The sequence below is a fragment of the Sarcophilus harrisii genome, chromosome 4 (genome assembly GCF_902635505.1).
Source record: "Sarcophilus harrisii chromosome 4, mSarHar1.11, whole genome shotgun sequence".
Taxonomy (NCBI): domain Eukaryota; kingdom Metazoa; phylum Chordata; class Mammalia; order Dasyuromorphia; family Dasyuridae; genus Sarcophilus; species Sarcophilus harrisii.
In genome coordinates, this window is record NC_045429.1 from 323,590,031 (window position 1) to 323,615,354 (window position 25,324).

General features: G+C 37.0%; 1 protein-coding gene across 1 annotated transcript; it reads right to left on the reverse strand.

Annotated features, from left to right (window-relative positions):
* Positions 1-645: 645 nt before the first annotated feature.
* Positions 646-24,695, reverse strand: LOC100932800 (angiotensin-converting enzyme-like protein Ace3). Its single transcript, XM_031965899.1, has 12 exons — positions 24,479-24,695; positions 23,823-23,910; positions 22,882-23,025; positions 19,473-19,664; positions 18,074-18,171; positions 17,759-17,931; positions 15,436-15,659; positions 14,723-14,867; positions 12,003-12,101; positions 11,062-11,184; positions 2,946-3,133; positions 646-1,800 (listed from the first exon to the last, which is right to left on the reverse strand). Exons 1-12 carry the CDS (start codon positions 24,536-24,538, stop codon positions 1,448-1,450), a joined length of 1,887 nt encoding a protein of 628 aa, XP_031821759.1. The 5' UTR covers positions 24,539-24,695; the 3' UTR covers positions 646-1,447.
* Between the last annotated feature and the right edge of the window lie 629 nt (positions 24,696-25,324).

Consider the following 25,324-nt stretch of genomic DNA (forward strand, 5'->3'; position numbering starts at 1 on the left):
TATGAATTCAATGTTTTTCCCACTATATTAATAATAAGATTATAGAAAAAAATGTCTGCTGATGGTTATCACTCTAATATCTTCTGTTCTAGCAGTAGAGTGGGGCTCCTGAGATCTTTCCAAGGGTTCTACAAGGTCAAAACTATTTTTATAATGATACTAAGACATATTGATATTACCCAAATGAGCAATAACTCTTGTGGGCTCCTCAAGGATTTTTTTTAAAATAACAAATGAATTCTGAGAGTTTGATGGGACCTCTGCCTCTTTTGTGGAGGCATTCAATCCTTTGGGTGACTGTTATGACCAGGTGACTGATAATCCAGCCTCTCTGGTTCCTAAGAGAAGGCATTGTGGGGCTGGGGGAAGAAGCTGGGGGAGAGGAGAGTATAGAGCCAAAGGTGAAGAGATGCTGTTGCTTATCTTTCTTAATCTCTGTTAGAGAAGAGCATCTCTGATATCCCTCACCCCAGGGAATTTTTATAAGAAGTCAGGAAAGATATTTGCTTATGTCTCACTTCCCAGGACAACAGGGAATGTTCATGGGGGCTAAAGTATGGGAAGGTAGAAAGGGGAAGATGTGTTGATCAGGACCATCTCTTGAAAAAAACAGCCACAAATGAATTCTAAATGCTAAGTAAATCATTTATTATTTGGGCCCTGGGCTCTCTTTCTTAGGCTCCCCCTAAATTGACTTGGCTTTTTGGTATTCAAGGTCTGGGAGGTTTGGAAGTTGAAGGTGCTATGAGCCCTACTTCTGGAACCTTATATATTAAGGTGATATCTAACATGGAATTCTTCTATATGGCAGGGGCTTCTAGACTAGGAAAAAGGAAGTACATCTTTGGTCAGTATATTGTGGCATTTATAATGCACACAAATATTATACCAATAAAGTAAATAAAATATTTGCTTTTTTAAAAAAATAAAGGGGCATCAGCAATGCCCTTCCTGACCTAGAAGAATAACTCTTCTCCCCTCCAGTCTGGAGTTCAAGAAAATATAAAGCATAACTGACTTGAAGACCCAAGCCCTAGGAATTTGGGGTTGGGAAGTGGACAGAGCAATCGGGCAACTATAGCAGAGGTTCCTGAGCTCCTGAAGGAGGCTGGGAGATAAAGTTTGGGGCCTTGATACATTTGCACACACAGAGTATTGCTGTCATATACATGCATACAGCTACATAGAGTCTCATACACACCCAGTCATTCCTATCAGACACATATAAAATGGCACACAGTGTCATGGACCCAAAATAATACATGAATACATCATAACTATCCACAGTCACCACCATACTCAGAGCTATGCAATCACAAGTATAGATACAGCTCTACAATTTAAAATCAACCTCCATCCACCCCAGTTTACTCTTTTACCATCAACCTTCTCCCACCCAAATACAAATATAGTCTGCATTACTGGGATAGCCCTTTGATCCTGGTGTCTAATCTGAAGACTCCAACATTTTGCTTTGTACTCTATGCTGAATAATTTTCCAGGGTTTCCTGGAACTGATGGTGAAGATATGGACAAATAGTATCACCACAAACAGTAGCAGAAATAGACTTAGGCTGAAGAGCAGGTACTGACTCCTGATAACATTCTGGATCTTCATGGGAATCCACAGAAACATGCCTTCCTTGTTTGGAGAAGACATCTTGCCCTTGAATAGAACCTTATAAAGTAGAACTGCTATAATCAGGACTAGGAATAGGCATAGAGTCAGCAGCACCCACTGCCCAGCAGTGGCATTAACATTGTCCAGATTCAGGGCCAGGAAGCTCACTTTTCTTTTCCCTAGGGAAAACACAGCAAAGTCAGATTAAGTACTATGGGAAAACTAAACCCCTTCTCTCCCTCTTCTATTCTCCATCCTCCTCAAAATAATTTCTATAGGACTTGATTTGATTGTAGAATATGAAGTTCTTGAGTAAGAACTCCTTGCTACTTTCATTGGACTTATAGTTATTCAGCACCCACTTCATACATATACACATGTATGTTATGTATTTGTATGTCTGTATATATATATATATATATATATGTAATATTTATTCTGATTTCAGAATAGTACCAACCTACTATATGTGTGTATATGTAAAATTTAAATATACAAGATAAAATTGTATTTAATATATAAACATACTAAATATAGAAGTATATCTCTAGATAAAATACTCTGTATCACATATGCATATATGTACATATACATATATGTATATAAATATCTATTCTTGTTTCACATGGGTACCACTTGTGCATACATGTGCATATATATTCATATATAAATATATAAAATAAGAATATTTTAATATGCAAAGCATATTTAAGTATATTTAGTACAAAACATACACTAACTATAGAAATATTTAGTAGATAAAATATTTATATGTATCACATGTGTATGCATGTGTATTTATGCATAATATATTTGTCATATGTATGTAACATACAATAACATTGTATGTTATTGTTCAGCAAGTTGCAACATATAATAAGCTTTTTATTCATATCCAATTGTTTGTGAACCCATTTGTTGGCAAAGATGTTGCAATGGCTTGCCCTTTCCTTCTCATTTTACAGATGTGGAAACTAAATTAAACTGGGCTAAATGACTTGCTCAGAGTCACACAGATAATAAGTGTCTGAGGCTATATTTGAACTAAGGAAGATAAGCCTTCCTCATTCCAGACAAGGCACTCTATCAATTGCATTACCTAGCTGCCCTTGATATATGTGTAAATATAATAGCTGTAGAAGTAGCAGTAGTCATAGCAGTAATGATTAGTAGTGGTAGTAGTAATAATTAGTAGGAGTAGTAGCAGTAGCAACATCAGCAGCAGTAGTAGCAGCAGCAGCAGTAACAGCAATAGGTAGTAGCAGCAGCAGTAGTTAGTAGTAGCAATAATTAGTAACAGTAGCAACAACAGTAGCAATAGTACCATCTGAGATGAGGCAGCCAAACTCGGGCCAGCCCAGGATCTCTTCCTGACGTATATTCTCAGCAACAAGCCAGTCCAGGAGGGGCTTAAAGTACTTCATGAGAGATTTTGCTGACATATTATACTGCCCAGTGATCATCTTCATTGCTTCTGGCCATGGCTTGCTGAATCCAAGTTTCATGACATCCCTGAGGTGGAATAGCTTTGTCATCAGTGATGCTAGGGTAAGCAGCATGCCTTCTATTCCACTTCATGTTCTGGCTTGGATGGGCCTGGCCCCTAGTTTGCCAATATATCCTTTTCCCCCAGCTCCCTGACCAGAGTTAGAAAGTTGAATTCCAGGATTTTCCATCCATAAAAAATTTTATAATTCTATGCCACCCTCAAAATTCTAGGATCGATTACTGACAAATCAGTAATGGAAGAAATATTAGTAACTTTAAGTGAAGAAAATTTGCCTGAATTAGGTAACATGGGGGATAATTTAAAGGAGGCATTTTGGAATACTGAATCGAATAATTTAAGTGCAGCACTGTCTTGTATTGTTGCTATCTTTCAGTCAATTGTCTCATGGTAAAAGTGTGCTCTCCTACAAGATATAATTTGTGAAAATTTTTTCGCTTCTTACTACCATTACTGATGATGCCTTCAATGATTATGGTGATTATCATAAAATTGCAAAATTCCTTTAATCACTTTTCCCAGAAATATGTTTAATACTGATATTTAATACTATTTAAGTCCTTTAAATATTTAATAATAATTCTCTGCTATTGCTATTATATGTCTGCCAGACAATGGAATGTAAGTTTTTGGAATCAGAGGACTTGAATTCAAGTCTTCCTCTGATGATTACTACTATGTGACTTAAGCTAAGTCACATAGATTCTCTAGGTCCTAGCTTCTTCATCTATAAGATGAGGAAGTTGGACTTGTTGATCTTTGAGGCCTCTTTCAGATTTAGATCTATAATCTTATATTGGAATTTCTGAAGTATTAAAAATGGGTATCACACAGAGTAAAAAGAGATACTTAACATAGAGCAAGCTACAATATGTAACAAATAAGGAACTCTGAAGACCTAGAGTTAAGGGGATCATGAGAGAAACAAGATGATCCAAAAAGATGGGATAGTCATATGGTAAGAATGAGGTCTACAACAGGATGATTTCAGAAAGGCCTGGAGAGATTTACATGAACTGATGCTGAGTGAAATGAGCAGGACCAGGAGATCATTATATACTTCAACAACAATACTATATGATGATCAATTCTGATGGACCTGGCCATCTTCTGCAATGAGATGAACCAAATCAGTTCCAAGGAGCAGTAATGAACTGAACCAGCTACACCCAGCGAAAGAACTCTGGGAGATGACTAAGAACCATTACATAGAATTCCCAATCCCTATATTTTTACCTGCCTGCATTTTTTATTTCCTTCACAGGCCACTTGTACAATATTTCAGAGTCTGATTCTTTTTGTACAGCAGTTTAACGGTTTGGATATGTACACTTATTTTGTATTTAATTTATACTTTAACATATTTAACATGTATTGGTCATCCTGCCATCTAGGGGAGGGGATGGGGGGCAAGAGGGGAAAAATTAGAACAAAAGGTTTGGCAGTTGTCAATGCTGTAAAATTACCCATGCATATATCTTGTAAATAAAAAGCTATTAAAAAAAAAAAAAGAATGAGGTCTAACAGGGGAGCAGCTTGAATAATTTCTTGGTATCTTACAGATGTCAAGAGAAAGTGATTAAGATCCCCAGGTTATAGGATGGATTTACTGTGACAAATTTATGAAAGAACATATAAGAAGAATTTATTGATTTTGGAAGATTTATAGAAGAAGATGATGAGAAGATATGGAGAGGTAGATGGGAGTTTCCAGGTCAATAGAGTTATGTATCCCTTCCTGAATTTTAGATATTTAAGGTAGGGAGGAATTGGTGGGAATAAAAAGTTAGGTAGTCCAAGTATAAGTCTTATTTTGTAGATAAAGACTCATGTCACCTGCCTTCTAAGTATTAAAGTTAAAACTTGAAATGAGATCTTTTGGCTCCAACTCTAGTGATTCTTTTTTCTTTTTGAAAATTATTATTGTTATTCGTTACATATGAGTTCTAAGCTATTTTCCCACCCCCACCTCCCACTAGAGAAGGCCAACATTTTTAACAGATATATATGTTAAACTATATAATACATAATTCCAAACATCATTCTTTCTCTGGAAGTGACAAGCAGCTTCCTTTATAGATCCTATGTAATTGATTTAAATATTTATGTAACTCAGAATAGCTTAGTCCTTCACATCTGCTCGTCAAACAATAATGCTGTTCATGTATACAGTGTTCTCTTGCTTCTGTTTGTTTTCACTCTTCATTATTTCATTCAAGTCTTTCTATGTTTTTAAAAAATCAGCTTGCTCATCATTTCCTACAGCATAGTGGTATTTGGTCATAATTATATATAACTTATTCAATCATTCCCCAATTGATGGCCATCCTCTCCATTTTCAGTGTCAGCAATATTTTTGTTTCTCAATAGTATTTTCCAAATACATGTAAATATAGTTTTCAACATTCATTTTTGTAAGATTTTGAATCCCAATTTTTTTCTCCCTCTGTCCCTCACCTTCTCTCTCCCAAGCAAGAACTCTGATATAAGGTTGTTGTTGTTGTTGTTGTTGAGGCAATTGGGGTTAAGTGACTTGCCCAGGGTCACAGAGCTAGGAAGTGTTAAATGTCTGAGGCCAAATTTGAACTCAGGTCCTCCTGACTTCAGGGCTGGTGCTCTCTCCACTGAGCCACCTAGCTTACCCTCCCTCCCCCAATATAAATTTTACATGTACAGTACCTTTAAACATATTTTCATATTTGTCATGCTGTGCAAGAAAAATCAGACCAAAAGCGGGGAAATCATGAAAAAGAAAAAGCAAACAAAAAGGTGTTTCAATCCACATTCCGTCTTCATAGTTCTCTCTCTAGATTGCAGATGGCACTTTCCATTCCAACTCTATTGGAATTGTCTTGGATCACTACATTGCTGAGAAGAGCCAAGTTGATTATAGTTAATCATCACATAATCTTGCTTTTACTATCCACAATATTCTCCTGGTTCTGCTCTCAGTGATCTTTCTAATGTGCCTCAAAAAGTTCAGGGGCCTAAGAAAATGAGCTGTTCAAAGACAGAATCCTGTGGGACCACAAATAACAAACAAGAAGGACCAGAGGGTCTCTACAAACCAACCTAACTAAGCCCAGAACTCAACAGTGAGTTAAGGATAAATGGGGAAGACAAAGAGTTCAAAAATGAGGCTCGATATTCAAAAGAATAACTTGGTTGTCTAGGGACAAGATTAGAGATGCCTACCAACTTTAGAAAGAAGATATATAGGACACTTTGTTGCTATTGTTTTGACTTGCCCAAAGTCACACAGCTAGGAAGTGTTAAGTGTCTGGGGCCAAATTTGAATTTGAGTCCTCCTGTCTCCAGAGCTGGTACTCTATCTACTAGGCCATCTAGCTGCCCCACATAGGACACTTTGGGACATAAAACATAGAAACTATTTCAAGATAATTTATAATTATTTAAATATATTTAATAAAAGAAGAGAAGCCATGAACTTCAACCTTCCAATGGGCAGGAATAGTTCGTGTTTTCTATAAGTACTTTAAAGTTTATCAGATCCCTCATAGACATTATCTCATTTGTTCCTCACAACCAACGTGTGATGTAGTGCTAGAATTATCACCATTTTACACCACACCAGCAGCTATTTTATCAGTTAAGAGAAACATACTTGGTAACAGTAAAAAGGGAGAGCAAATACTGTTTTATTTATTTCTGTAATCTCAGGAAAGCTCAGATAGGAACTGTTGGTTAGAACATGCAATAATAGGGTGATAATAATAGAAAAAGAGTAGAAGATAATGAAATAATGAATATAGGCATCAGTTCTAGGATTCAATTGTGTTGAGCATTGAAATAACTATAGATTGTAGGAGTTGGAAGAAGTCTTTGATACAATCTGGTATAACTGGTTCATTTTAGAGACAAGGAAACTGAAGTACAGAGAAAGAAATTGAATTCAATTAAATCTAATAAACATGTATTAAACACCTGCTACTTTTAAGACTCTGTGTTGCCTCTGGAGATACAAATACACAAAAAAAGAAATAATTACCACTTATTATATAGCACTTTGCAAATATTATATCATTTGCTCATTAAAATAACCTCAAGAGATATATGTTATCGTTATCTTCTTTTTGTGGATAAGAAATTAAGGGTAGGAGACTCACTCAGGATCACCTAGTTAGTAAGTTTTTAAGGCAAGACTTCCTGACTCTAGGTCCAGCACCCTAGTCACTGTGTCACCAAGCTGCTTCTAATAAGCTAAATGGTCTCTGCCTTCAAAGGTTTTGCCTTCTTCTGGGGAAGTAGTATACAACATGTACACAAATAAGTATAATACACAATAAATTGTGAAAAACAAACAGATAGTAGGCAGAACTGAGAATACTAACAACTGGGGGGACTAGGAAAAGCTTTACAGAGGAGGTGATGTGAGTTAAGCTTTGGAAAAGGATAAAGTATTACACACGTCTCACATTGACTAAGATAACAGGAAAAGATAATGATAAATGTTGGAGGGCATGTGGGAAAACTGGAACATTAATAGGTTGTTGGTGAAGTTGTTGAATTAACCATTCTGGAGAGCAATTTAAAAAGAATTTATACAACTTTTTCTTTTCTTTTCAGCAAGATTTAAAAAAAATTGATTTAATTTAATTTTAATTTTTTATTAAAGCTTTTTATTTTAAAAAACATATGCATGGATAATTTTTCAACATTGACCCTTGCAAAACCTTGTGTCCCAAATTTTCCACCCCTTTCCCCCACTCCCTCCCCTAGATGGCAAGCAATCCAATATATGTTAAACATATTAAAATATATGTTAAATCTAATATATGTATACATATGTATGCAATTATCATGCTGCACAAGAAAAATCAGATGAAAAAGGAAAAAAGATGAGAAAGAAAATAAAATGTGAGCAAACAACAACAAAAGGAGTGAAAATGCTATGTTAGTGATCCACTCTCAGTTCCCACAGTCCTCTCTCTAGAGGTAGATGAGTCTCTTCATCACAAGCTCATTGGAACTGACTTCAATTATCTCATTGTTGAAAAGAGCCACATCCATCAGAATTGATCATCATGTAATCTTCCTGTTCCCATGCACAATGATCTCCTGGTTTTGCTCATTTCACTTCACTTAGCATCAGTTCATGTAAGTCTGGAGAGCAATCTGGAACTATGCCCCAAAAAGTTATCAAACTGTGCATACCCTTTGATCCAGTAGTGTCTCTACTAGGTCTGTATCATAAAGAAATCATAAAAAAGGAAAAAGGACCCACATGTGCAAAAATGTTTGTAGCAGCCCTTTTTCTTGTGGCAAGGAACTGGAAACTGAGTGGATGCCCATCAGTTGGGGAATGCCTGAATAAGTTATGGTGTATGAATGTTATAGAACATTATTGTTCTATAAGAAACAATCAGTAAGATGATTTCAGAAAGGCCTGGAGAGACAGACATGAACAAATGGTTTGTGAACTGAGTAGAATCAAGAAAACATTATACACAATAATAAGAAGATTATGCGACGATTAACTCTGATGGAGTTGGTTTTTTTCAGCAATGAAGTGATTCAGGCCAATTCCAAAAGACTTGTGATGGAGAGAGCTATTTGCACCCAGAGAGAAGACTGGAAACTGAGTATGGATCACAATATAGTATGTTCATCTTTTCAATGTTTGTTTTTTGTTTCCTTTCTCCTTTTTTTCCTTTTTGATATGATTTTTCTTGTGCAGCATGGTAAATGTGGAAATATATGTAGAAGAATTATACATGTTTAATATATATTGGATTACTTGCTGTCTAGGGGAGGAACGGGGAGGAAGGGGGGAATTTGGAACACAAGGTTTTGCAAGGGTGAATGTTGAACTATCTTTGCATATATTTTGAAGATAAAAAGCTATTATTAAAAAAGGAAAAAGGATAAGTATTTTGATAGGTGGAGTTACAATGTTGTTGTTCAGTCATTTTTGTCATATTGGTCTCGTCTTAACTTCATTTGGGGCTTTCTTGGCAGAGCTCCTGGAATAGTGATCAGATGAATCTAAGGCTAAATTTGAACATAGATTTCTCTGATTCCAGGCTAGGTATTCTATCGACTACACAGCCTAGGGCCTCAGACATGAATTAGACCCGGGGTATGTCACTTAACCTCATTTGCCTCATTTTCCTCAGCTATAAAATAAACTAGTGAAGGATATGGCAAGTTACTCTAACATCTTTTCCAAGAAAACCACAAATGGGGTCATGAAGAGTCAGAGTTAAGCAGGGAATACATTTTAGACAAGGGGATGGTCTATGTGAGTGCACAGAGACAGGAGATGGAATGTTGCATTTAGGGAATAGCCTAGTTTAGCTGAAACATGAAGTTCATGAAGGAGAATAGTATGTATCATGATGGGACCAGATTATAAAGGGGCTTAAGAAGTTTCTATTCTATCCTTGAGGTACTGGGGAGTCTTTGAAGGTTTTTGAATGACACCATCAGACTTATGCTTTAGCAAAATTGTTTTGGAAGCTTCTTGGACAAAGAATTTGAAAAGGGAAATAGAAACAACATTGGAGTGATTCAGGGTCTTACAGAGAGAGTACAAATTTTAAACACAAGGAAAAAGGGAATAAACATTTATAAAGCACCTATTATGTGCCAGGCACTCTGCAAATATTGTCTCATTTGATCTTCACAACAGTTCTATGACATAGGTACTATTATGATTCTCATTTGACGAGTGAAGAAACTGAGAGAAATGGAGATTGTTGACCAGGGTCACACAGCTGATAATTGTCTAAGGCTATGTTTGAATTTAGACAGAAAGACTATGAAAAAAAATGCTATCTACATACAGAGAAAGAACTGATGGTGTATAAATGCATTGATTGATATATACTTTAAAAAAACTTTATTTTTTTGTTTGTTTTTTTGCAACATGTATAATCTTTATCAAATTACTTGTCTTCTTGAGGAGGGAAGCATTTTTTAAATGATGTTAAAACTTTTTGTTTACATGTAATTGAGAAAAAATAAAAACAAAATTTAAAAAATAATAAAAAAGAAAGAGTGTAAAAAAAAAGATCTAGGATAAAGGAGACTTTGTAATGATAAAGCAGACCTCCAAACCAGTAAAAGGGAAGATCAGAGGCATGGATTTGAGCAGAATGGACTTGTAAATACTAGCCTTCCTTCCTCTCTGCAATAAGGAAGAGGAATTTTAATTTAAATGTTTACAATCAAATACCAAGGTCATGCAGTTAGTCAGGAATTCGAAGCACAGAACTTTTTCATTCATTCTTGATAACTCATGGGAAACAAATTAGATTTTGCTATCAAATTTGTAGATGACATAATTAGGCATGGTTACTACCATTATTATGAATACATGATAAGACTGAAATTCAAAGTCACCTTGATAAATTGGAAGTTTTTTTTTTTTATCCAAAGCAAAAGAAAATTCTATGGTAACAAGGCCAGGTCCATTTAAGAATAACAAAAAAATTCAACTCTGAAGTAACAGAATGGGAGAGCTTGGGTTAGGTGCAAAAAAAAGCAGAAGAGAATCTGAAAATTGTCGTTGATCTGGAATTGTCTATACTTACTTTTTTTTTTTCTCACTATGGCAATTTCCTTGTGAAGAAAAGAAGGCAACATGATCTTAGGATATGATTTCTATTTAAAATATATTTTAACATAGAAATACCAGTTAGGAAGATAAGAAAAGAGCCTGCTATGGGATCCAATAGACCTGGTTTCATGTCCATACTATAAGAACTAGCTGTCCAAATGATCTTGGGTCTACAGCTGATGACTCCTAGATAACATGATTTCCTCCTCCCTGTTGACTCAGTTTCTTGGGCTTCTGGTGAAAAGTTGGACTAGATACTCTCAAGGATCCTTTTAATTCACATTCTATGGTTCTGAAGTCATATGACTTTTGGAAAATTGAAGATCAAAATATGCAGGTGGGCACACTCACCCTAGGAGTTTTCCTGCCTCTTGAGAGTTGTAGATGTTACATTTGTGCAGGGGTCCTGTGAAACCTGAGGCTTTGCACACGGCTTCATGAAATTGGAACTGGATCACAGAGCTGATAAAGTACCTAAACAGAAGAGACAGAAGGGAATGGGGGAAAGGTAAGGAGCAGTCTTGGAGGCTGGGACCATCCTGAAGCCTAGTCCGCTGCCTCTGAAAACTTTTGGAGGATTGAGTAGATCTGGAGATTCCAATGTGACCTCCATTTAACATAGGTTCCATCAGAAGTGTCTGGGTAAGTTTCCTAGGCCTGCTGCTCCTAAATTGGGCTGGATTTCTATGGGACCTTTTGATTCCAGGTACAATCTGGCCTGAAAAATAGTGGGAAAGTGTGAGGATTTTCCCCAGTTGGTAAAATCAAGAAGTTAGCTCCTCTTTGCCCAAAGGGAGAGAATATTGATCTTAAGATGAGCAACCACCTTCCTGAAGTCTGATAGCTAGTTTTGAATGTGATATTCTTGTGTGATTCTGGTTGCTTAATAAAATGTCCTTTCTTGATGTAGACATTGTTCTTTCCTTCTGATTCCTAGTCTCATATTTCCCCTCTTCCCTGACCTCTTCCCAGCAGCAAGAGGCTTGGCAAAATTTAGAAGCAGGAAAAGCCATTTTTAGTTTACTTCAGGATTTCTTTCCTGAGTTCCTTTCCCCTTCTAAGGTCCATCTGATATTCTGAACTCTCTGCCCAGCTGAAGGAAAATTGGATCCCAGGGCAGGATTTATTTTCAAGGGGATAGTTGAGATTACATGGTGGACCTTTCCTACTAGATGACATTCACATCTAGTAGAAGGAGTAAATGGCAATCCTGATATCCTTGAACCCTATGAGAGTTTGCCTAATCAAAAGTTTTGACGTATGGGCTCTGTGTGCAGTGCCCAAAACTTTACCTGATATAAGGCACATTGCCAGGAATGTGGAACTTAGAACCTGCATCAAAGTCTTCCTCTGATCTTGGCAGTGGTGGGCATATTCCCTGATATTTTAACCTGACAAAGGACAATATGATATATGAGCATGTTGGCAGTAGCATCTTGTGATTTTGCAAAGTAATTTCATATCTATTGTCTCACTTTTTCCCCTTGTTTGTTTAGTACTGTGCTGCTGTCAGTATAGGGAATTCCTAATTGGTAAAATAATGAAAATCAACCATAGCTCTTCAATTTATAAAATTAGAGAATTAGAGGGTCTCTTGGGACACTGAAAAGTTAATAATCAAGAGAGCTAACACTTATAAAATACTTTACAAATGTTTACATCCTTTCTCTCTTTTGGTCATCACAACAACAGCCCCCCGAAGTAAGTGCTATTGTCATCATTTTTTAGATAAGGAAAACTGGGACTAAGAAGTTAAGTGGCTCACTCGAGACCACTTAACCAGTGTGTGTCAGAAGTGAAATGTCACCTTTTTTCTGATTGTGAGCCTACTGTAAATCTATTCACTATGCTTCCCTGTCTGTTTTATTATTTCATTCGATTCCCAAACAGTAAGTATTCTCCCCCACCTAACAAAAGGGAATAATGAGATGTGATGGACTTGCCCATCTGGTAAAAGAACCAGAGTAAGAATCCTGATTATCCCAGTTTCCTAATTAAAAATCTTTCAGTTGGAATAGCCTACCGTTAGGTTCATAAGATCATATATTTAGAATGGAAAAGGATCTTTTGGTCCATGAACGCTAATCCCCTTCTGTTATAGCTGAGGAATTCAAGTCCTAGGGATGGGACATAATTCATTTAAAATCACATAGGTGAGGAACAGCTAGGTGGCCCAATGGATAGCACACTGGCCTTGAAGCTAGGAGGACTTGAGTTCAAATTTTACTTCAGATACTTACTAGATGTATGACTCTGGGCAAGTCATTTAATCTCAATTGCTTAAAAACAAAACAAAATAAAACCACCCACATAGGTAAATCATACAGTGGCAGAATTAGAATTTGAACCAGTTCTTTTGTTTCCAAATTTAATATTCTTTCCAATAGATTGAATATAGGGGAAAGTGTGTGGTAGGTGGAGAAAGAAGTGACAGAGGAGGCCAAGTTCTGAAATGAATGAATAATATTTGCTGCCTTATTGCTGATGTTAATGTTTTATACTCAATTATAAAATGCAAGCTTATGATAATAATTCATATTTATGTAAAAACTCATAATTACATAAAACTTGAAGGTTTCCAAGTAGAAGCTTTATGGCTTAGTACAGCAATTCTCAAAATGTGGTCCAAGAACTCCATGAGATTCCCAGGACCCTTTGAGGGAGCTTGTGAGTTCAAAATTATTTTTATAACAATACCAATTTCTAATATGGTAAACATTAATAGATATAACTCGCATAAAGACAAATTCTTGTGAGGGGACCCTCAATAATTTTTTAAAGTATAAAAGGGTTCCGAGACAAAAGAATTTCAGGTCTACTTAGTAGATAGAAAGCTGGATTTGGAATCAGAAAGACATCTAAAACTCACCTCTGACACTAGTTTGGTGAGAAGTCATTTAATTTCTGTTCCTCAGGAAACTTTCTAAGACTTAGCCATTAGATCATAGAAAAGTTACAGTCTGTGGATGGATCTTCCATACTGGAAGTTTCCTGAACTGAAGAAATCATAGTGGTTTTTTAAAAATATATATATATATATATATCTCATGTAACAAACCTATGTGGTTGGTAGCACAAGTATTAGCTTAATTTTATAGATGAGGGAACTGAAGTTCAGACATGTTTAAGTATATCTCTCTAACCTTAACTGATATTAACTACCCTTTTCCTACTAAACCTTCTGCTTTGGCCAAAGGGTTTCTTTTAATATGCACTTTCAACTTTCCTACCTCTATCTCTTGGTTAGATCATTTTCCATTTGTAACACCCTCAATGAAGCTAGTATCAGAGTCAGTTCTCGATTCCCACCAAATGCAGTGTTTTTCCTATTCCACTCATGTTAATTGCATTAATATTATGGTTTGAAGACTTAAGGAAGGAAGAGACATAGTTCCTTTGGCTTACTATTTGTCCATGATTGGGAACATGGCACTACAGCCTGCTATTTTTGTCAGGTCTTGCTGGCAGTATCACTTGGGAAGAAATTTTAGATACCTTTAAGATGAGAGCTGATGGCTAATAAGTTACACAACAGATTTAATGGGCCATGAGTTTTCTGTTGCCACAAGCCTCCTCTTCCTTATATTTCTGCGCAGTCTTAAGTGATAGCATAAATTGGAAAATGGGGCCTGCCCACGTAGAACGATCCCAGGGCAGACTTTTTTTAGAAAGAGACTTAAAGCAAGAGTGAACAGCAAATAGAGAGGAATAGTAGGAAATGTTCAAATTCTCCCTTAAATACTTACCAGCTGACCCTGAACAAATCACTTAACCTTTCTCTATTTCAGTTTCTTTAATAGTAAAAATAAGTAAATAGAAAAAGAAGATCATAATAGCTCCTATCTTCACATATACATATTAGGACTGCTCTGGACTGAGATTCAGTGGGGGCATACCAGTCAGTAATATTAGAGAAACTGACCATATCCCTGAAGAAACCTTGAGAAGCTTCTCTATTATTATCCCCATGAGAGAAAGCTCTGAGGTACGAAAAGTCAGAATAGACCCAGACCTCAAGTTCCACCATTCCTGATTGTAATCTTCTTTGCTGATTCGGCCATCAAAGATCTTCCATCGAAACTGGTCCATCAAGTAGCTGAAGGGGATAAAGGCAACCTTTTCCAATGCTATGCTCATAAGGAAGTTGATCTCACTTTCTGTAGATAAGAGCAGAGCTCAATTAGTTTACCAGCTTTATAAACTTTAGAATCTTCTTCCCTCAGTCATAGGACCATAAACCATTAGGGTCAAAAAGAGATAACCAGAGGTTGTCTCTGTCTTCTAGCTTTTCCTTCTCTAACCCTTCCAGTGCTTTCTCTCTTTTAATTATTTCCTATTTATCTGGTATATAACTTGCTTACATATAGACATACACACACACACACACACACACATATATATGTGTGTGTGTGTGTGTGTGTATGTCTATATGTATGTATCTTATCTGTTTTTTGTCCCCCTCCATTGTAAACTCTTTGAGGGTAGGGACTATCTTTTATCTCCTTTTCTGTACCTTGTGGTTAGGATAGTGAATGTATAGTAGGAACTTGATTGAATAATTGAACTTGATTGACTGACTTATTGATCTCCCTTTCCCCACCTAGTTTCCTCTAATAAACCTTTGAGTCCATCTTGCCTTCCAACCCAAAACTTACAGCCTCCATTCTCTACAATTCTTTCCCAGACCTTCTCCTGAGAAGCCATCTCCCCACAAGCTCCAATCACCATAGTCCTCTATTTGAGTGATCAGCAGCTCTGAGTTGTGAAGGTAGCTGGGAGTGGAAACAGAGAGGGCCACCACATCCCCCATGGCCTCATGGAAGCCTGGGTTGGCACCCTCTCGGAGTACCACGGGCAGATCCTTGTATTGCATGAAATATTGGATATGGCCCATCTCATGGAAGACGGACAAGAGATCTTCCATGTTCACCTCGGTGCATTGCTTTACCCTGAGGCAAAAGGGAAAGGGAGACATGAAAATGAGAGTTAATCTGCAGATGAGGGAAGCCAATGAAATCTATAGAACACTGGATTTGTAATCAGAATACCTAGGTTAAATCCTAATTTTGACTTTTGCCACCTGGGTGACTTCAGTGAATTGCTTCCTAATGAGGGAACTGAAATAAATAGCTTTTAAAATCTCTTCTAGCAATGTGTCCTAAATGTAAGTAACTTCATTGTTTCCTTTAAGACTTTGTTGTTGATTAGTTTTCATCATGCCCAACTCCCTGTGTCCCCTTTTGGAGGGTTTTTTTTTTGGTAGGGCAATTGGGATTAAATGATTTGCCCAGGTCACACAGCTAATGTAAAATATCTGAGATAGGATTTGAACTCAGGTCCTTCTGACTCTAGGGCTGGTGCTCTATCCATCCTCTAACTGACCACTCCTTCCCCCCTAATTTGGGATTTTCTTGCCAAAGATGCTGGAGTGATTTGCCACTTCCCTTTTCAGATCATTTTACTGATGAGGAAACTGAGGTAAATGGGATTAAGTGATTTCCCCAGCATTACACAGGTAGTAAGTGTTTGAGGCTGGATTTGAATTGAGATCCTTCTATTTCCAAGCTTAGTGTCCTAACCACTATACCACTTAGCTGCCCCACAAAGCATTTTTTGGTTGCTCATTTATTTTTGATACTTTGTGACCTCACTTGGGGTTTTCAAGTAGTTTGACATTTCCTGCTCCAGATCATTTTATAACTGAGGAGACTGAGGCAAACAGTTAAGTAACTTGTCCAAAGTCACACAGGCCAGATTTGAACTCACAAAGATGAGTTTTCCTGATACCAGAATCCATCGAACCATCTAGAGACTTGAGCATTACACATCCTTTAAGATTCAACTCAAGTCCCTCCTCCTCCATGAAGCCTCCCATGAATACTCCAACCCACGGATTTCTCTCTCCACTAATCTAATCTAATCTTCTTTAATAATCACTTATTGTTTATATAACTCACTTATCAATTCACCATATACTGTCTTGTAATACCTCTTATATGAATGTTATCTGACAGTAACTGGTGGTATAGACTTTAATATCCTCTTGTCTCATTTCCTCAAATTGTCGGTAAATTCAATTATCATTATCTTACATTTCTATATATTCTCCACTGTGTTCTGCATATAATTAATGTTTTTCAAAAAGTATTTTTTGATGTATTTAATCTATGGAGAGGTTTTATAAAGGAAATGTCAATTAGTTCCATCTGGAATCACAATGCCTCAATGAAAGTAAATGATATTTTATTAAAGTGGGAAAGATTTCCATTCTCCAGAGAGAAAAGGTCAACTATTAAAATACTAAAATGTTAGTTTGGGTGACTAAATAAGAACATGGAATTTCTGTACCCGAGATGTACATCACACATCACATATATACATCACACAGATGTATATCACATGATTTGTTTTTTATGTTTTAGACTGGAAACAGGTTTCCAAAGGGGAAGTGGCTTCCTTAAGGTCACAGAATGAACTAGAACTCAAAATCTAGTGTTTTTGCCACCACACTGAGCTATCTTTCATTACTTAGATCATTGAATTCAATTATCAAGAAGATCAAAGACAGAGATAAAGAGAGACAGAGAGACACACACAAAGAAAGAGATTGACAGAGACAGAGAGAAGGACAGAAAGACAGAGAGAAAAGGATAGAGAGACAGAAAGGGAGAGAGACACACAGAGAGAGCCAGAGTCAGAGAGATAGAGAGACAGAGACACACAGAGGAAAAGAAGGAAACAGAAAGATAGACAGACAAAGACAGAGATAGAGAGACAGAGACACACAAGGAAAAAGGAGAAAAAGACAAAGATAGAAACAGTCAAAGAGACAGAGATTTATATAGAGACAGATAGGCAAGGAGAAACAGAGAGATAGGCTCACACACAGAGAGAAAGAAGGAGACAGAGATAGAAAAAGAAAAAGAAAAAGAGACACAGAAAAGAGAAAGAGGTAAAAAAGAGAGAGAGAAAAAGAAAACACCAGAACCAAGATGGCACACATGTTGCTATTCTTTGTGTCCCAAGTGTCACTCTCTTTCAAGTGCACCTGAAGTCCTTGCCATTGTAGAAGTCCCAGGAAGAGGTTTGACATGATACTTCTCTTCCATCCAATGGTTTCTCCAGCATCGATTTGACCCAGAATTCTGGGAGAACAGGGAGCAATCCCAGAGACTGGAAGAATTTGTCAGCCTCCTCAAACATCTTAATGGGTGTCCAACGCTACAATATTAAGAAGGAAATATGGGTTATTACCCTCTCCAGCTTGTCAGGACAATAAGGGATTCATCCCTTCTTCATTCACTGGGGCAGGTTGGAAAAGAAGGAATCTGAGAGGGAGAAGAGGATCAAATTAGGTACTGACCTGACTCTTCATGGCCATGGTGGCATCCATTTGTGTGGATGACGGAAAGGGTATGACTAGATCAATGATGTTGGTCCAGGACTGAGCCCACATGTTCCCTAGGAGTAGCCACAGCAGGACCAAAGATAACAGAGAAGGAGAAAGGAAGGAAATAAAAAGGTATGGGGAGAGAAATGTGAACAAGATCTTTCCCCCCTCAACTCTTTATGGCTTCATTCTTCTGGTCACTCTTATCTGCTCTGTCTTTCTTTTTCTTTTAAATATTTTGTTTTTCCCAATTATATATAATTTTTTTTCAGATTTTTTTTAAAATTTTGAGTTCTATATTGTCTGTCCTTGCCTCTTCTCTCATCGAGAAGGCAAACAACTTAATATAGGTTACATGTGTACAGTCAAATGAAGCATATTTCCATTTTAGTCATGTTGGGAAAGAAAACAACCAAAAACTCATCCAAGAAAAATAAAATTTTTAAAAAGTATACTTTGAGCTATATCTGACTGCATCAATTCTTTCTCTGGAGGTGGATAACATTTTTCGTCATTAAATCCTTTGGAACTGATTTAAATCATTGTATTGTTGAGAATAGCTAAGTCATTCACAGTTGATCATCATATTATATTGTTGTAAATGTGTTTTATGTTCTCCTAATTCTGTTCACTTCACTTTGCATCAGTTCATGTATGTTTTTCTAGATTTTTTCTGAAAGCATTCTGTTCATCATTTCTTATAGTACAATACCATTCTATCACAATCATATAGCACAACTTGTTTACTCATTCTCCAATTTTTGGGCATCCCCTCAATTTAAGACAAATCCCCCTTGATCTTTCTGACTTTCCTCACCACCAGTTCTGATTTACAATAGCTAATGAAGGATCAAAGAATATCAGAGCTGGAAGGAACCATAGAGTCTATAAATTTGTTTTAAAAATAGTTTTATAACTATTTTTTTCATTTGTATTTTATTTTATGTGTTTAAAAACATCATTCTGAAAAGGGGCCCATAAGCTTCTCCAGACTTCTAGAGGGATCCATGAGACCAAAAAAAAAAAAGGTTTATATCAGAACTTCTCATGTAGTCCAACTCCCTCATTTTGAAAAAGAGACAGAGACAGACAGAGAGACAGAGAAAGATAGTGAGACAGAGACAGAGAAGGAGAAAGAGAGAAAAAAAGAGAATCTCTCTTTAGAAATCACCAGTTCAGAATCACTAACGTCAAATCTACTATCCTTTCTACTATACCGCACTGTCTATCTTCTCTCTAATAACCCCCATTTATTTACCAGATTTGCTCCCATGATTCTCCATCCCTGTGTCCTGGCAATACTATCTCTCTTTCCATATACCTCTGGCTGGTCCTTCAGGTTCCTTTGCTCTTGCTCTTATCCTCAACTTACCCAATAAATGGGCAGGAATAGGCCCCCTTAGGCTAATATGCTGAGATCCATAGTAGTGGTAAAGAGCTCGGCGCACATAAGCATGTAGATTTAGGTAGAGTGGCTTCATTTCATGGTAGAGCTGCTCAAGGTCTTTCTCCAAGGTTGGTGACTCATATACTACTCTCCATGAATCCCCTGTGTCCGTGTGACCTGGAATGGAAAAGATAGGAAGAGAAAAAGAAAACTCAGGTCAAAGTTTGCTGATATTTCCTTTAGACCCCTATCATCCATGGCTCTATCTCTAGCATCTTCCAGTGGAAAGAACACAGTGTTGGGAGTCAGTAGTTAGATTACAATTCTATTGTTAACTAATTAGGTAACTTGGTCAAGTTATTTAATCATTTAAAGGCTAATTTACTTATTTGTAAAGTAGGGACAATTGCTCGGATAACCTCATAGTATTGTTGTGAGGATCAAATTAGGTAATGGGTGGGAAAGAACTTAGGTATGACCTAAATGATATCTTATGAATATGAAGTGGCGGTGAAAAATAGATTTAAGGAATAGATCTGGTAGATGGAGCGTCTGAAGAACCATGGACAGACGTTCACAATATTGTTTAGGAGGCAGCAACAAAAAACATTCCCAAGGGAAAAAAAACGCAAAATGACTGTCCAATGTGGCTTTACAAAATAGCTGAGGAAAGAAGGAAAGGGAAAAGGAAAGGAGAATAGGAAAGCTATACTCAATTGTATACAGAAATTACGGAAATTACGGAAATTAAGGAGAAATTAAGGAAAAATAAAAACTTTCTTAAATGAACAATGCAAAAAATAAAAGGAAACTATAGAATGGAAAAGACAATAGATGTCTTCAAGAAAATTAAGAGATATTAAAGGAAAGTTCGAAAAATGGATGTGATAAAAAACAAAAATGGTAGGGACTTAACAGAAACAGAAGAGAATAAGAATACACAGAAGAATTATATAAAAAAGGTTAACATATTTAATAGTATACTTTGTCTTCACTGGTCATATTTTGGAGGGACACTTCATAGTTTAGAGGAAGACTGGTAAATCAAGTAAATTTGTATAGTATGTTTTACATGTATTTAAATAGCACCCTACACCATAACCCTTTAATTATTGTTTGTCTTAAAATAATGAACACTACAGATAGGGGGTATGATATAATTGCTAGTTATCAATCATTTCTAGATTTTAGGTGACTAAACTGACATCAGGGAGAAATTGGTATTATTTATGCAAAAAAATTCAATTTAGTATATTCAAGAGTCTATCTAATCCAAAAATTAATCATATGGCTATGAAATTCACAGTAATATGGTTCTGAATAAACAAATTTTCTCACCTTGCTCTTTTGTATGAATGAAACTGATGGTTCAGTTTCTGAAGTAATGATTAACAGTTTTGTGCTCATATAATGTCCATAGATAGGTATGGTGTAGAAATTTACACTAGTTTATGCTCTTAAAAAAGGAAATCTGTGTAACAATAAAACCTTGAATGAAATTATTTTACCTAAAATGGATTTAATCTCAAAGTAGATAGAATTAATTTTTGCTATGCTTGTAACTTGTATATTCTGGTATTTGAGATGAGATGACTACTCTTTTATTAATGAGACATGGGTTATGTCTGAAAATTAACTAAATGAACAATTTAGAATAAATTATTACTATATGTAAAACAAGATCACTGATAACCAATAATCACAATGATATGGTTACTGATCTAGAGCCATACATCTTAGAGATGCATTGCTAACAATAAAGCTAGTAGAGGTGACAAAATTCCAGCTGAGTTATTTAAAACCCTAAAAGATGCTGCTGTTAAAGTGTTGCACTCAATATGCCAACAAATTTAGAAAACATAATAGTGGCTTCTATTTTGAAAAAGACCAATTTATGTTCCAATCTTAAAAGAAATATTCAAATTACCCAACAGTTGTACTTATTTCACCCAGAAGCAAGATTATGCAATGTGAACTGAGAATTACCATGAGAGCATGCTAGTTTTCAAGGACATAGACACTGAAATGCCAACATTTTCTGGATTAAGGAAAAAGCAAGGAAGTTTCAGAAAAACACCTGCTTCATTGACCACATTAAATCCACTGCCTGTGTGGATCATAACAAAATGTGATAAATCCTCAAAGAGATGAGAGTAACAGATCATTTTACTTGTCTTGTGAGGAACCTGCATGCAGGCCAAGAAACAATAGAACCAAACATGGAATAATTGAATGGTTTAAGTGTGGAAAAAGAGTACATCAATGTTGTATATGTCACCATTTTTATTTATCTTATATTCAGAGTATATATCATGCAAAATGCCAGACTGGATGAATCAAAAGCTGGAATTAAGGTTACCAGGAGAATTATCATCAATCTCAGACACGTGGACTTTATCACTCTCATGGCAGAAAGTAAAGAGAAATTATGAATCTTCTTGATGAAAGTGAAAGAGAAGAGTGTAAAAGTTGTCTTGAAGCTTAACATTACCCCTACCCTTCCAAAAAACCACCTAAGATCTTGGTAACTGGTCCCATAACTTCCTGGCAAATGAAGGAAGAAGAAATGGAAATAGTATCAGATTTTATAATTCTTGGACTCCAAGATTATTGCATATGGTGACTACAATCATGAAATTAAAAGATGCTTGTTCCTTGGAAGGCAAACTATGGCAAATCTGGACAGCATACCAAAAAGCAGAGACATCATCTTGCCAGCAAAGGAGTATATTACTCAAAGCTATGGTTTTTCCAGTAACAATATATGACTGTGCGACTTGGACATTAGGAAAATTGCAGAATTGAAACTTTTGAATTTTGGTGCTGGAAAAGACTTGAGAGTCCCTTGGAAGTCAAGGAGATCAAATCACTCAGTACTTAAAGAAACCAATTCAGACTATTCACTGGAAGGTCTACTGAAGCTGAAGTGTGAGTACTTTGGCCACATAATGAACAGAAAGGACTCAATGGAAAAGACCCTAATGTTAGGAAAGAGTGAAGACAAAAGGAAAAGGGGATGGCAGAAGATGAGAGGGATGGATAATGTCATGGAAAAAAATAGACATAAACTTGGACATATTTTGAGATAATGGAGGATAGAAGGGCTTGGTATGCTATAGTTCATGGGATCATGGTGAATTGGATCTGACTAAAGATCTGAACATCTATTACTTGGGAAAACTTGTAATTCTCTCTCTAGGGTTCTTTTTTCTTATAATCTAGGACATATCTCTAAGTTTTTCCCTCCTTTTATAGATACTGTCATCAGTGAACAGGGAACCATTGAGGACTTGAATCCTCAGTGAGCCAGGAATTTCTGAGGAGACACAAAGGAGTATAAAATCTAATGGGCCACTGAAGAACTCTAAGAGATTCAGGGTCCGCTTTGCCTTACCATTGAGCTTGGCAGCCTTGTTGCTGAGTTCCACATACCGACTGTAGATGGGACGGAGCTGCTGGCCCACAGTATCCCGCCAACCTTGCCATGCCCAAAGCAGTTCATCATAGTCTCGGGAGGAAGCCATTACCTCTGAAAGGTCTGATCCCAAGGAGGAAGAGATTATGAAAGGGATTTAGGTTCTACAGCCCTAGAACCATTGGCTATTATTTCCCAGGCCCTCTTCCCACCCCATCCTCACTAATCTTCTCTGGCAAAGTCTTCTAGGAAGAAGTAGCCTCTTATTCCTCAACCCCATTTCTTGCCTTGTCCTTTAGTCTTCATAAAATCTCTATAGTTTTTAATAGTTTCTTTCTAGACTCATATAAGATGAGGGCAAAGACTAGAAGCCCAATGCAGGGAGTAGTACCAAGCAAATGCTCACTAGAGCAAGAGGTCTTAACCTGGAGTTTTTGAACTTTAATAAAACTTATGAAAAAGATCCAAGGATCTTGTCAATCTATTTCAGAGGGTCTATGAACTTGGATAGGAAAAAATATTTTTACTAACCTTTGTAATCCTATAAGTTTCATTTTTTGCATTTATAAACATTATTTTGAGGGGTCCATATGTTTCACTAGTCTGCCAAAGGGCTCTATGATACAAGAATTAGAGGGCAAGGATGAAGACCTAGAGAAATTTTTCCTGTTTAACACCTTGGACTCTTTATCAATAGTGCTCTCTTCCTACCGCTTCCTTTCCTTATTCTAGACCCTGGGTTTTGAAGATAGGACCAAGGATATCTTTTAGGCAGTTCCTAGACCTTCTCCATCCACCCCATTAAGAAGCAGAAGAATAGGAAAATGTAAGAATGTATGTTGATAAAGAGCAAAGGTTGTACAAGGACCCTTTGGGGTTCAGGAGAGTTGCACCTTTTTTGTCTTTGTTTCTAGGCTCACCAGGTTCTAGGGGAATGCAAGGTCCCTTTTCTAAGCACACATCAGCCGCATTGTAGATGGTTTCCATATTTGTTAAAAGTTCATTGTACTGGAGGTAAAAGAAATAGGACAGGTTATACACTTCATCCCCATCTCATACTATCTCCTCCTCCAAATTCCAATCTTCTCCCACTTTCCATCAAGAAGAATGCACTCATGATCACTTGAACCCCCTATACCATTTTCCTCCTTATTTCCCCCTAGTCCCAAGGTTCAGAGGGAGAGTGCAGTTTCCTACATAGGCCAAATTTTTGTTGCTTTTACCCCCAGGGACAACTGAATGTAGTGAAGGAGGGTACTCATCACAGATGTCACTTGCAAATCTATTCCTTCTCCTTATTCCACATCCATTGAACCAGTGTGAATAATATCAGAAATGAAATCACTCTTCATAGGTCTGTGATAACTTTCTCAACTTTCTTTGAGTTTCCAATCTCCTGTCCCATTTCTTAAACCTTTTACTATGGCTCTCTCAACCTGTTTCCAAAGATTACTGTTCTTTCTTTTATTGGACAAGGAGGGACCATATCAGACTCTGAGCCCCACCGTAGCCTGCCATTGAGGGGAAAGGCACAGAAAGAATTTAGTCATAGTGGCCCTTGCCCATGGTCCATCACCTCCTTAAGGTCATTCTCTGGTAGACTAGCCCTCTCCATTTCCTTCAGCTTCCACAGCATGCGCTTCAGTAGTGGGCTTGTAAAGTTGGTGGTGTTGAAGTGACGAGCCTTTGTGCCATAATACAATGTATGCTGAGCTGTCAGGAAGCTCTTTTTCAACTGGGGAGTCCAGGAAGGAGGAGGTCATAGGGTGTCTCATGGGAGAGAAGAAAGGGGAGTTTCCTGGGAGCTTTGAAGGGAGGAAGGGGTCTTGGAGAAAGAAGCACAGTGCCCATCTTTAGCTGTAGAAATACTTCATCCTTTCTCCTCCTTTCTGCCCCTACCCATGCTTTTACTAGTTTTTTCCTTATTTCTATGACTTCTCTCATATTCCTATTCTCTCTGTTTCTGCCCTTCCAGTGCCTAGATTATTAGCTTTGGGAGGACACCAGTTTAGGAATATTATAGACAAAAAGGGGGATCTGGGAACTCAGAAGCAGGATGCATAGGCAGGTGGGAAAAAGCTGAGGAGCTTGTACTTAATCCTGGTGTAAGAGGCTATATCCTTCCTAGAAAGCCAGAGAAGACAATGAAAGGATACTTGGAACATAGATTTAGAGTTGGAAGGAACTTTAGAGGTTGTGTGAGTCCAACCCCATCAGTTTACAGATAAGGAAACTGATTAAAACCAATGGATATTAAGTAGTTAGAGTCATGTAGCCATTAAGTATCTAAGAGTGATCAGATTGGAACTCACATTTTCTTGACTCCAGGTGCAGTCTACTCTACTACACTAAGCAGTAAATCTGGGCACTTAGGAGGTAGTGAATCCTGCATCTGTGTCCCCCTTGCCTTTAGATTTCTCTT

Bases quoted from the DNA above. Each gene is read 5' to 3' on its own strand.
- LOC100932800 (XM_031965899.1), bottom strand. From the start codon at position 24,538: ATGCTGTGGAAGCTGAAGGAAATGGAGAGGGCTAGTCTACCAGAGAAT. The intron at 14,868-15,435 runs GTGATTGGAGCT...TCTTATCTACAG, and splicing joins CACTCAAATAGAGGACTATG to AAAGTGAGATCAACTTCCTT. The intron at 12,102-14,722 runs GTCTGGGTCTAT...GTCCTTTGTCAG, and splicing joins CAGGAATGGTGGAACTTGAG to GTTAAAATATCAGGGAATAT.